The sequence below is a fragment of the Somniosus microcephalus genome, chromosome 23 (genome assembly GCF_052327205.1).
Source record: "Somniosus microcephalus isolate GS21.2 chromosome 23, FLI_Smic_1.0, whole genome shotgun sequence".
Classification (NCBI taxonomy): Eukaryota; Metazoa; Chordata; class Chondrichthyes; order Squaliformes; family Somniosidae; genus Somniosus; species Somniosus microcephalus.
In genome coordinates, this window is record NC_141009.1 from 22,064,791 (window position 1) to 22,077,068 (window position 12,278).

A 12,278-nucleotide genomic window follows, 5' to 3' on the forward strand; every position below is an offset into this window, starting at 1 on the left:
ATGGACCAGTCTGAAAATGTACAGTGGATTCTGTCTATTGAATCAGCTAAATGAAAAAGTGTAAAAAGATCATTTAAACATGCCAGAGCAATAGACTTATCCAAAAATAAAAATTGTACAAGAAATTTGAGTCATAGGATGTGAAGGACTGAAAGTCAAACGTTAAATCTAATTCTGTTTAAGAAACGGGCATTGCCTTCAAGCGTTCGGGTGAGGAGAAACAAAGTAGCGATGTAATGAGAGGTTATGTCTGTGGTTACCAGTAAAGCACTTGTAATTACATGAGCATGAGGAAATTAGTTTGACCTCCATGCTATGTTCACTTTATTTTTCTATAAAGGGTACTTAGCCTCGTGACTGGAACTAAGCACATTTTAGAATTGCCTCCCATCTTGCCATTTTAGTTAATATTTATTTGCATCCTAAGCCTGAAAACTATACTTGCATAAAGATTCTTTGTCGATAAATTTGAATTCAAATCCTGATCAAGTGCCTAATCTATCCTGCAAGTTGGAATCAAAGTGAGCTTGTTGAAAACTAAAGGTTCAGAATGTAGTTTATTTGTGGGATTTGGTCACTTGAGTTTAACAAAACATGTGCCCGGATTTTGCGGTCAGCGGCCGACAGCTGCCCAGAGTTTTCGCGTGCTTTTGAGCAGAGACTTGCTCAAATCCGGTGTCTGATCCGGCACGGCGCCATCTACAGGACATCCGTGGGGTCTGTGAGCGGGGCTCTTCAACCAACCAGATTGAAGAATCGTCACTGAGACACGCAGTCTAAAACAGGAAGTAGAAATTAGATTTAAATCATGTGCAGAAAGCAGAAAAACAAATTGGGTAATAGAAGAATAAGAGACGGACAGGAAAAAGTAAAAAAAAATGTTGTTTTTATACTTTAAATTTCCAACACTAAATTGACTTCTGAAGGAATGAGACTCACACTTGTAAAATTAAAATTTCAGGGCCAGAGAGGTTGTTTGGCAGTAATTATCACTTACTACGCCATTAAAAATTCACTTACTCCTGAATGCACCAGCCCTAACTTTTTCCTGGCATCTTTAGTGGGGAACTAGTGGCAAGTACCCCAATTTCACCATTGCCTTGATTTGAGTGCCAGACCTGTTGGCGAGGACAGGTACAGCTCACCCTGTGGAGGAGCGGGGTGTCTCTGACAGCAGCTTCTGGATTTCCGCATCTAACTGCGCATGTGCAGATGCCGGAAGTTGCTGTCAGATTGACTCCATTTTAACAGTGAGCGCTGTTAGCCTCACTGTTATTATCTACTCAATCTTGTTAGCTCTGTGCATCGAATCCAAGTTAAATAACCATGCATGTATATTTTCCATTTCTAAGACCGGAATTATGTTTCCTTCCTCTCCCCCCCTCCCCCTGAGGAAAGCAAATTTATTTTGCAAGCCTCTCTTCACCACTTGGAGCCCAAAGTTCCAGAACTCCATGTGTCTCCAATCTATAAACTATCCTTTTTATAAAAGGTAATTTTCACTTTAAAGCCATAATTCTGAAAGTCGTGCTTGTAATATGGCTTCATTAATGATCTCAACAAGATTAGAATAACTTATTTCAACTTGCGCCTGTGCCCTTGAGAATACAACCATTTCAGAACATGCAAATTTTTATGCTCTTTCCTAATTTCTGAGGGCATTTCTTTACAATTCTATCCCATTTTCTGCCCTTGGGACACGCTAAGAATTGGCATCAAGACAGCTTTGACTTCTAAAATCAACTCTCAGGAAAGGGAAACAGTAGTAGGCTGCAGTTGATTAAACTTTTAATACACGATAGGGTTCAGCAGCAGCTCAGTTGAAAAACACAAATATTGTTCTGGGCGTAGCGCCTTGATTGGCTGGACTAGTTTTCCAGCCATTTAAGTAGCGTGGCTCCCCTCTCCAGAATGAGCTGTATGGTACCAGAAATTCAGAAACAGTTGGTATTTAACCATTTAAAAATTCAGGAAAATGTTACTGAAGGAGTCAGAATAGACTAATAAATCTACTCTTAACATAGTAATTGCGACAGTTTTAGCATCAAGATGCACAAATGAAAACTTCCAGTTGCTGAGAATTTGCTAGAGCTACCAGTAATCTAAGGGATAGGCTTAAATAACATAAGGAACTCCTGATAATTCATATTTGAACTAAAAATTTAAATTATCCAATACTTCAAGCAACTTTGAATTAAGAGCAGACTGCATATAATAAATCATATATGCAACACACTTAAATATCACGAAGTGCGCAACTACACAACTCTTCTAAATAACAAACCCATTATTAGCGAGGTTAGGGATCATGCTGGCGGCATGCTGCAAGCAAAGAAATTGGAATATCAACATTTTTCTCCGCTCCTGGCAACTCTCTTGCATTTTGAATATGAAATACTACAAAATCAATTGTCTTGATGTGGTGTGAAATTTGACACAACTGTGTACAGATCCGACGGTGCAAGTTACACACCCGTGGGAGCAATCTTTTGCCAGCTGGTGTAGATACTGGTTCCTGAGATGCCATATTAGTGAAATGACCACAGGTTTAATAGAAACATTGATTTTGCTCAACTGAGTGACACACACATTGATTCACATCTTCGTATGTGACATTGGAACAGGGGAAAGTTGTTTTTCGATGAGATTCATCAAAACTCCTGACATTTTTGTAGCTATTCGATATCTGAAGATCACAACATAAAGACAGTTGAATCATGACGAGCTGATCCAACAATGGCTTGGTGTAAATGAACAAAACTCTCAGATGGAGAGGAGAGACGCCTATACAAACACACACGTGTCCAACACTAGCGTGCATTTTTATAGTAAAACAAAAATTGCAAACCCTGGAAATACACAGCAGCTCGGGGGGGGGGTTTAATTACATTATGGAACTGGTTCTGCTTAAGGCCATACAGCCAAAATAATAACTTGCTGTTTCTTTGTACAGCTGCTGACCGACTTCTGTATTAAGTTTTTCTACATTTTTGCAATTTATATACTGTTCCTTATGTCAGAAAAATATCTCTGAACACTTCACAAAGAGCTGGGAGACAGAGGTGGGTGGATCGCAGGCGGAGTGGGCGAATTTGGTGATGGTAGGAATTCAGTGTAGAGGAGGTGGTTTCTCACGTCCAAATCAAAAGGAGGTGTGGAGCCACAGAACCAGTGGACTCTAAGTTAAGTATCTAGCTATCGAATATTTAGGTTCTGTGTGTTTAGTGTCTGTGATTCTTGTTAAACTTGAGTAAATCTTTTTGTCTTTTCCCCTCTTAGGGTAGTGGGGTAAACTAAGAAGTTTAGTTAGTAGTCTAATAAATAGAGGCATGGCAGGGCACCTCAGTCCCATCAAATGCACATCCTGTGCCATGTGGGAAGTCCAGGTTGGTTCTCATGTCCTGGAAAACCGCATGTGCTGGAAGAGCTCGAGCTCCGGGTTTCGGAGCTTGAGCAGCGGTTGGTGTCATGGCGGTGCATCCACGAGGCTGAGAGCTATGTGGATAGCACGTTTCAGGAGGTGGTCATCCCGCAGCTTAAGAGTTTGCAGGCAGAGAGGGAATGGGTGACCGCCAGACAGACAAAGAGGACCAGGCAGGTAGTGCAGGAGTCCCCTGAGTGCATCTCGCTCTCTAACCGGTGGTTAGGGCGATGGTTCCTCTGGGGAGTACAGCCACGTCCATGGCACCATGGGTGGCTCAACTGTGCTGGGGGGGGGGGGGGGCAGGAGGAAGGTCAGAAAAGTAATAGTGGTAGGTCAGAAAAGTAATAGTGATAGGGGATTCAACAGCTAGGGGAACAGACGGACGTTTCTGCGGCCACAGACATGACTCCAGGATGGTATGTTGCCTCCCTGGTGCCAGGGTTGAGGATGTCACTGAGCGGCCGCTGGACATTCTGAGGGGGAGGGTGAACAGTCAGAGGGCGTGGTCCATAGTGGTACCAATGACATAGGTAGAAAGACTGATTAGGTCCTGCAGGCAGATTTTAGGGAGCTAGGAAAGAAATTAATAAGCAGGACCTCAAAGGTAGTAATCTCTGGATTACGCCCGGTGCCACACGCCAGTGAGTACAGAAATAGGAGGAGAGAGCAGATGAAGGCGTGACTGGAGAGATGGTGCAGGAAGGAGGGCTTTAGATTCCTGAGGCATTGGGACCGGTTTTGGGGAAGGTGGGACCTGAACAAGCTGGAGGGGTTGCACCTCAACAGGGCCGGGACCAATATCCTCACAGGAGGTTTGCTAGTGCAGTTGGGGAGGGTTTAAAGTAGCTTGGCAGGGGGATGGGAACCTGAGAGTAGATTCAGAAGGGAGAGAAGCAAAGCTGGAAATGGAAGGCAGAAAATTAGTAAGTGAGTTTGGAAGGCAGAGGAAACAAAGGCTAGAAAATATAGACAACAGAGGGGTTTGGCAGTGGTTAATGGTATATACTTCAATGCAAGGAGTCTAGTGAATAAGGCAGATGAGCTGAGGTTACAAATAGACACGTGGAAGTACATCATAGATATTACTGAAACATGGCTGAAAGAAGGGCGGGAATGGCAGATCAACATTCCTGGTTACAGGGATTATCAAATGAGAGAAGAGAAGGAAATAAAAAAGGAGGGGGTGGTATCGCAATGTTGGTTAAAGAAACAATTACAGTTGAGGAGGGATGATATGTTAGAAGGATTATCAAATGGGGCCCTATGGGTTGAGCTGAAAAAGGGGCAATCACACTGCTGGGAGTGTACTATAGACCCCCAAATAGTCAGAGGGAGCTAGAAGAGTAAATATGTAGGCAGATTTCTGAGAAATGCAAAAATAGGGCAGTAATAGTCAGGGATTTCAACTACCCTAACCTTTAACTGGGATAGAATCAGTGTAAAAAGGTATAGAGGGTGCAGAATTCTTAAAATGCATTCAGGAGAACTTTTTTAGCCAGTACGTAGCAAGCCCAACAAGGGAGGCGGCGGTTCTGGACTTAGTTTTAGGGAATGAAGCTGGGCAGGTGGAAGGAGTATCCGTGGGAGAGCATTTTGGTGGTCGTGATCATAATTCAGTTAGATTTAGCGTAGTTATGGAAGAGGACAAAGAGTAAAAGTTCTCAATTGGGAAGAGGCCAATTTTACTAAGCTGAGATGGGATTTAGCAAAAGTGGACTGGAAACAGCTACTTGAAGGTAAATTTTTGTCTGAGCAGTGGAGGCATTCAAGGAGGAGATAGTGAGGGTTCAGAGAAAGAAAAAGGGTGGGACTCTCCAATCTAGAGCCCCCTGGATGTCGAGGGGCGTACAGGGTAGGATAAGGCAAAAAAGGGAAGCTTAAATCAGATACCGCGAGCTAAGAACTGCAGAAAGCCTAGAGGAGTATAGAAAGTGCAGGGGTAAAATTAAAAAGGAAATTAGGAAAGCAAAGAGAGGGCATGAAAAAATATTGGCAAGTAAAGTCAAGGAAAATCCAAAGATGTTTTATGAATACATAAAGAGCACGAGGATAACTAAGGAAAGAGTAGGGCCTATTAGAGACCAAAAAGGAAGCTTGTGTGTGGAGGCGGAAGACGTGGGTATGGTTCTTACTGAATACTTTGCGTCTGTCTTCAGAAAAGAGGGGGACGATGCAGACATTGTAGTTAGGGAGGAGGAGTGTGAAATATTTAATAAGATAAACATAGTGAGAGAGGAAATATTAATGGGTTTAGCATCGTTGAAAGTAGATAAATCGCCAGTTCCAGGTGAAATGTATCCCAGGCTGTTAAGAGAAGCAAGGGAGGAAATAGCAGAGGCTCTGACCATCATTTTCCAATCCTCTCTGGCTACATGTGTGGTACTGGAAGACTGTTAATGTTGTACCATTGTTTAAAAAGGAAGAAAGGGATAGACCAAGTAATTACAGGTCAGTCAGCCTAACCTCGGTGGTGGGCAAATTATTGATAAATACGGTCCCTCAGAATTTTTTCCGTCATTTAGAAAGGCACGGATCAATCAAGAACAGTTCGCATGGATTTGTTAAGGGAAGATTGTGTCTGACTAACTTGACTGAATTTTTTGAGGAGGTAACAAGGAGAGTCAATGAGGGTAGCACATTTAATGTAGTCTACATGGATTTTAGCAAGGCTTTTGACAAGGTCTCACATGGCAGACTGGTCAGAAAAGTAAAAGCCCATGGGATCCAAGGGAAAGTGTCAAGGAAGCAAAGGGTAATGGTCAATGGGTATTTTCGTGACTGGAAGGCTGTTTCCAGTGGCATTCCACAGGGCTCAGTATTGGGTCCCTTGCTTTTTGTGGTATATCTCAATGGTTTAGACTTCAATGTAGGGGGCATGATTAAGAAGTTTGCAGATGATACAAAAATTGAAGGCATAGGGGATACTTTTCTTTATTAGCCGAAGCATAGAATACAAGAGCAGGGAGGTTATGCTTGAACTGTATAAAACGCTAGTTAGGCCACAGCTAGAGTACTGGGTACAGCTCTGGTCACCACATTACAGGAAAGATGTGATTGCACTAGAGAGGGTACAGAGGAGATTTACGAGGATGTTGCCAGGACTGGAGAATTTTAGCTACGTGGAAAGATTGGATAGACTGAGTTGTTTTCTTTGGAGCAGAGGAGGCTGAGGGGAGACTTAATTGAGGTGTATAAAATGATGAGGGGCCTAGATAGAGTGGATAGAAAGGATCTATTTCCCTTAGCAGAGGTCAATAACCAGCAGGGCATAGATTTAAAGTAATTGTTAGGAGGTTTAGAGGGGAGTTGAGGAGAAATGTTTTCACCCAGAGGGTGGTGAGGGGTCTGGAACTCACTGCCTGAAAGGGTGGTAGAGGCAGAAACCCTCACCACATTTAAAAAGTACTTGGATATGCACGGCTGGAAAGTGGGATTAGGCGGGATAGCTCTTTTTCAGCTGGTACAGACACAATGGGCCGAATGGTCTCCTTCTGTGCTATAAATTTCTATAAAAAGGAGACAGCCATGTGAAACTCAGCATTTTAAAATTGACCTTTAAAGCATCACCTCTGATGCACTAATAAACAGTCAAATGCAAAAACGTGCATATAGTAGCGAACATAGTGGACTTGCAGATTTTGCCTGCTTGAAGTGACCTAAACAGAAGAAAAACGTGAATCTGTATCTACAACAATCAAATCGGATGATCTCATTATCAAGGGAAAGAACCCGTTCTAAGTTCTCTTCCAAAGATCTGTAACAAATTGGAAAGAGGTAAATGAGAAGCCCGAGGACGACTAGTCAGTTGATTTTTCCGATGGGTAGGTAGTGTTTTGACTTTTCCTGGCATATTCCCTGGCAATTGCCATGTGAAGATCTCGCTATCTGTTCGTTTAACAATGAAATGTAATATCAAAGATGTTTATCATTCTTAGTTGAGATATACATCCAACTCTGAATGGTGTGTCACATGCAGAGCCTGGAGGTTAACAGTGCACTCATTCTATGACTTCGCTATGCTAATTCACCATTGTTCTCAGACAATCACTTTATTCTTTGTACTGTTTGCTGGCTATTACGAGAAGATTTCCACTGCATTATCTTCCATATTTCAGACTGGTTTACAATTGTTCGCTGGATTGGAAAATTGCAAATCTCACTCCATTACTTAAGGGAGGGAGGGAAGGAGAAACCAGGTAACTACAGACCTGTCAGTTTAACATCAATTGTGGAAATGTTACTGGAATCCAAGTGATTGCACTTGGACAGGTATCAGTTGATCAAAGAGTGTCAGCACGGATTTGTGAAAAGTAGATCATGTTGGAGTAATCTGGTTGAATTTTGAGAGATGGGCACTAGCATGGTGGACAGGGGAATGTCTATGGATGTTGTCTATATGGGCTTCCAGAAGGCATTTGATAAGGTTCCGCACAAGAGATTATTGGCAAAAATGAAAGCGCATGGAATTGGAGGTAACCTTGAGATGTGGGTCGGTAATTGGTTGGGAAGGTAGGAGACAGAGTTGGGGTAAAGGTTTTGTTCTCCGATTGGTGGGATGTGACAAATGGCATTCCCCGGGGATATATGACTTGGATGAAGGAAGAGAGCTGTGTATCTAAGTTTGCAGATGACACGAAGTTACGAGGCGCAGCATGTTGTGTGGATGGGAGCAGGAAGTTACAAAGACATACATCGACTTGGTGAGTGGGCAAAACTATGACTGATTTAGTTCAATGTAGGGAAATGCAAGATCATCCAGTTTGGATCTGAGAAAAACTAATCCGAATAGTTTCTGAATGGTGAGAGATTAGGAGCAAAGAGATTTAGGCGTCCATGTACACAAATCAATAAAAGCTAGTGCACAGGTACAAAAAGTAATCAAAAAGGTTAGTGGAATGTTTGCCTTTATCTCCAGGAAGTCGAAATTCAAAAGTGAGGAAGTGATGCTTCAGTTGTACAGGCACCAGCTGGAGTACTGCAGCATACCTCAGGAAAGTTATACTGGACACGGATGAAGTACCGTGCAAATTCAGTCAAATCGGGGCTCAAAGGATTAAATTGAGGGCAGGTTGCATAAACTTGGCTCGTAATTCCCTTGAATTTGGAAGGCTGAGGGGTGATCTAATCGAGGTCATTAAAATAATTAAGGAAATCAATAGAGTAGATACAGAGAAACTTTCTCTGATGGGGGAAATCCGGATCAAGAGGGCATAATCTGAAAGTTAGATGTTCCTATGTAACCTTCCAGCAGGAATTACCAGAAAATTTAGAATGAAGAACCAGCCAGTTTTCCATCTCTAGCTGAGGAACAAAATCAACAGTAGTACAACATCCACCACATAGAATGAGACTGTCTAACAGTAGATCACGTAATGACCGCTAGATCCCTGCCGGTCAGCATGGCCCACTGCCACACCACAAAGTACACTTATCTGCTAAGGAGACAAAATTGTAAAATACAAAACAGGAAAAGAAATCTTGGTGGTTGGGAGAGGAAAGTAGATGAGTGCGGCAGTACTGACGAGAGATCTGAAAGTTGCTAGAGTTGAGACTTTACAGGGTGTTTTTAAAAAAAAACTCTGCTCCTCAAGAGTCATTCATTTGAACAGGGTATTGGATCTAAAAGAGAACATCTGCCCCCTACAGGTGAATTGGTTATGCAATGAAACACTTTGTTTACCATGACTAGAAAATAAATCTTTCACTAAACAAAAGAAAATGTTAACTACAGATACACGAATTTTAAGAGAACGGTATTAGAATTGGCAATAACTAGTGATTTAGTTCAATGACCTTTACACTCTACAAACTGGGGTATAATGATAAACAGAAGCTACTTTTAGAAGAGCAGGAAGTGCAAGAGGAACGTGCAGTCTGAAGAAGGGCCTAACCTGAATTGCTGACCTGTCTGTCCTCCACACAGAGGCTCACTATATGTTCCTAGCATCTTGCTTTTGTTTAATTTCCATCAGTTGCAGTAGTTTTTAAAATTCACTATGTTGTGATCCCTTATCAGTACAACATGAATGTAAAGAAGAAAACGCCTCCTGCCCTGCAGTAGATGGTTGTTTTTGTCATTTACTTCCACAATCCCCTATGGAGATAAAGGTCTCAAACTAGGGGGTTATTCTAATGATAAAGATTACTAATGAATCAGACAGCAGACCTGACAAACCCAGAAATTGATGCTAGGAATTGGCAACCAGGAAAAGATAGCACTGCTGAGACTGGCCTTAGAGCTGCTCGCCACTCAGATGTTAGCCTTGGCTCAGAGCTTCCAATTCAGAAGGTTGTGGGTTTAAGCCCAACTCCAGAGACTTGAGCATATAACCTAGGCTGATACTTCAGTGGAGTGTTGCACGGATGGAGGTGCCATCTGTCATGTTAAACTAAGGCCTCATCTGCCTTTTGGGTGGATGCAAGAGACCCTATGGCACCATTTCCAAGAGGGAAGTTCTCCTTTCGTCCGGACTACTTTTTATCCTTCAATTAACAGCACTAAAAAAAATTCTCCACTGTTTTTCAATTTTGCTCTGAGCAAATTGGCTGCTGCATTTGCCTATATTATAACAGTGACAACTTTGAGTACACTTGAAGTACAGCAATGCCTGTGAAATGTTTAGGAATGTCCCGAGAATATGAAAGGTGCTATATAAATGAAAGTTTGCTCTTTCTTCCAAGTACAGTACTTATGTACAACCTGCGAGCACACTCTGTTTTACAGTGCCAGTTTGTTGCCAGTCCCATTAGAGTGCCAACAGGAACGATGGCTGATCTTCAACTGCACTTTCCCGCCCGACCCCCTTATCCAAAAACCTATCGATCTCTTGAATATGCTCAATGACTGAGCCTCCACAGAGCCCTCTGGGGTAGAGAATTCCAAAGATTCAAAACCCTGGGTGAAGAAATTCCTCCTCAGCTCAGTATTAAATGGCCAACCCCTTATCCTGAGACGATGCCCCCTAGTTCTGGATTCCCAGCCAGGGGAAACAACCTCTCAGCATCTACCTGTCAATCCCCCTCAATCTGATTTTGAAGCAACACCTTGTATAAGAGCATCACGGTGGCATAGTGGTTAGCATTGTTGCCTCACAGCGCCAGGGACCCGGGTTCAAATCCGGCCTCGGGTGACTGTCTGTGTGGAGTTTGCACATTCTCCCCGTGTTTGCGTGGGTTTCCTCCGGGTGCTCCGGTTTCCTCCCACAGTCCAAAGATGTGCGGGTTAGGTTGATTGGCCATGATAAAAAATTGGCCCTTCGTGTTAGGGGGGATTAAATACGTGGGGTTATGGGGATAGGGCTTGGGTGGGATGGCTGTCGGTGTAGGGACCGGGTGCTAGGGTTTGGATGATCAGCTATGATCTCGTTGAATGGCGGAGCAGGCTCGAAGGGCCGAATGGCCTACTCCTGCTCCTATCTTCTATGTTTCTAAACAGAACAAAGCAGTATATTAATATGCTCAATGTGGCATATCATGTTAAATTCCATATGTCGAACAAATCCACAAGGAGGAGGGGGGGGAGAAACTTAATACCTTATTGCATACACATATCTATAAACTTAGAGTATCACACGAGTGTCTTGAGAAAGACTTACATTCATATAGCACTTTTCACGATCATCAGACACCCCAAAGTGCTTTACAGCCAATTAAAGTACGTTTGAAGTGTAGTCACTGTTGTAATGTAGGAGACGCTGCAGCCAGTTTGTACACAGCAAGCTCCCACAAACAGCAATGTGATAATCACCAGATAATCTGTTTTAATTAGGTTGATTGAGGGATAAATATTGGCCAGGACAGCAGGGGATAACTCCCCTGTTTTTCGAAATAGTGCCATGGGACCTTTTACGTCTAGCTGAGAGCAGACGGGGGTTTAACATCTCAACCGAAAGACGGCATTTCCGACAGTGCGGCACACCCTCGGCACTGGCAAGGGGGATTTTTTTGTGTTCAAGTCTCTGGAGCGGGACTTGCACCCGCAACCTTCTGACTGCGAGGTGAGGGCGCTACCCCACTCAGCCACGGGCAACAACTTCATTTCTGTAATAACAACAGAAAATGCTGGAAAAACTCAGCAGGCCAGGCAACATCCGTGAAGAGAAAATAGAGTCAACGTTTCAGGTGAAAACCCTTTTGTCAAGACCATTTCTGGGCCATGCCCGTGGCGGGGGTAATGCTGTAATCAACACCCCAAAAAAATCCCTCCCATTCACCATGATCAAAATGCAGCTGGGGCCACTCACTTGAAGTACTGCTCCTCCTGCGTGTCCCCCCCTGCGGCGGGCTCCACCAGTGGCCTGGACTCCTCGGTGCTCATCCTGGGTCCGGCTGGCTGGCTCGGCTGCCTGCTCGCGTGATCACCCGCGTCAGCCGCTCCGGACCACACACACAGAGTGTTCACCTCAGCGCTGCCGTATCAGCGCTAAACCCCCCAGGGGGTGCCGCCCATCCAGAGCGGGGGTGCCGCCCATCCAGAGCGGGGGTGCCGCCCATCCAGAGCGCTGGCACCGCCTCCCGGTCGGCTTCGGCTACCATTCTTTCCCCCCTCGGCAGGCTCCCGCCGTTAACCGTCCCCTTCCTCCCTCAGCCGCCCAGCCGCCAGCTCCGCTTTCGAATCGCACCCGTCACGGCCATGCGCACAACCGCCTCTGGTAGAGGGATTGAGAAGGGCGCCGCCATCATTGATGCAGGCAGACCATGCCCTGCGCACAACCGCCTCTGGTAGAGGGATTGAGAGGGGCGCCGCCATCATTGATGCAGGCAGACCATGCCCTGCGCACAACCGCCTCTGGTAGAGGGATTGAGAGGGGCGCCGCCATCATTGATGCAGGCAGACCATGCCCCCCTCCTCCTC

At 44.2% G+C, this 12,278-nt stretch overlaps 1 protein-coding gene across 2 annotated transcripts in view; it reads right to left on the reverse strand.

The window, feature by feature from the left end:
- Window positions 1–12,056, reverse strand: part of slc2a8 (solute carrier family 2 member 8) — a 32,767-nt gene extending 20,711 nt beyond the window's left edge. The window contains exon 1 of one of the 2 annotated variants that reach the window (XM_085965591.1): window positions 11,668–12,056. In XM_085965591.1, the coding sequence (XP_085821717.1) occupies window positions 11,668–11,741 (74 nt within the window). In that variant the 5' untranslated portion in view covers window positions 11,742–12,056. The remainder of the gene's footprint in view (window positions 1–11,667) is intronic. The other variant, XM_085965590.1, reaches the window with a different exon arrangement.
- Between the last annotated feature and the right edge of the window lie 222 nt (window positions 12,057–12,278).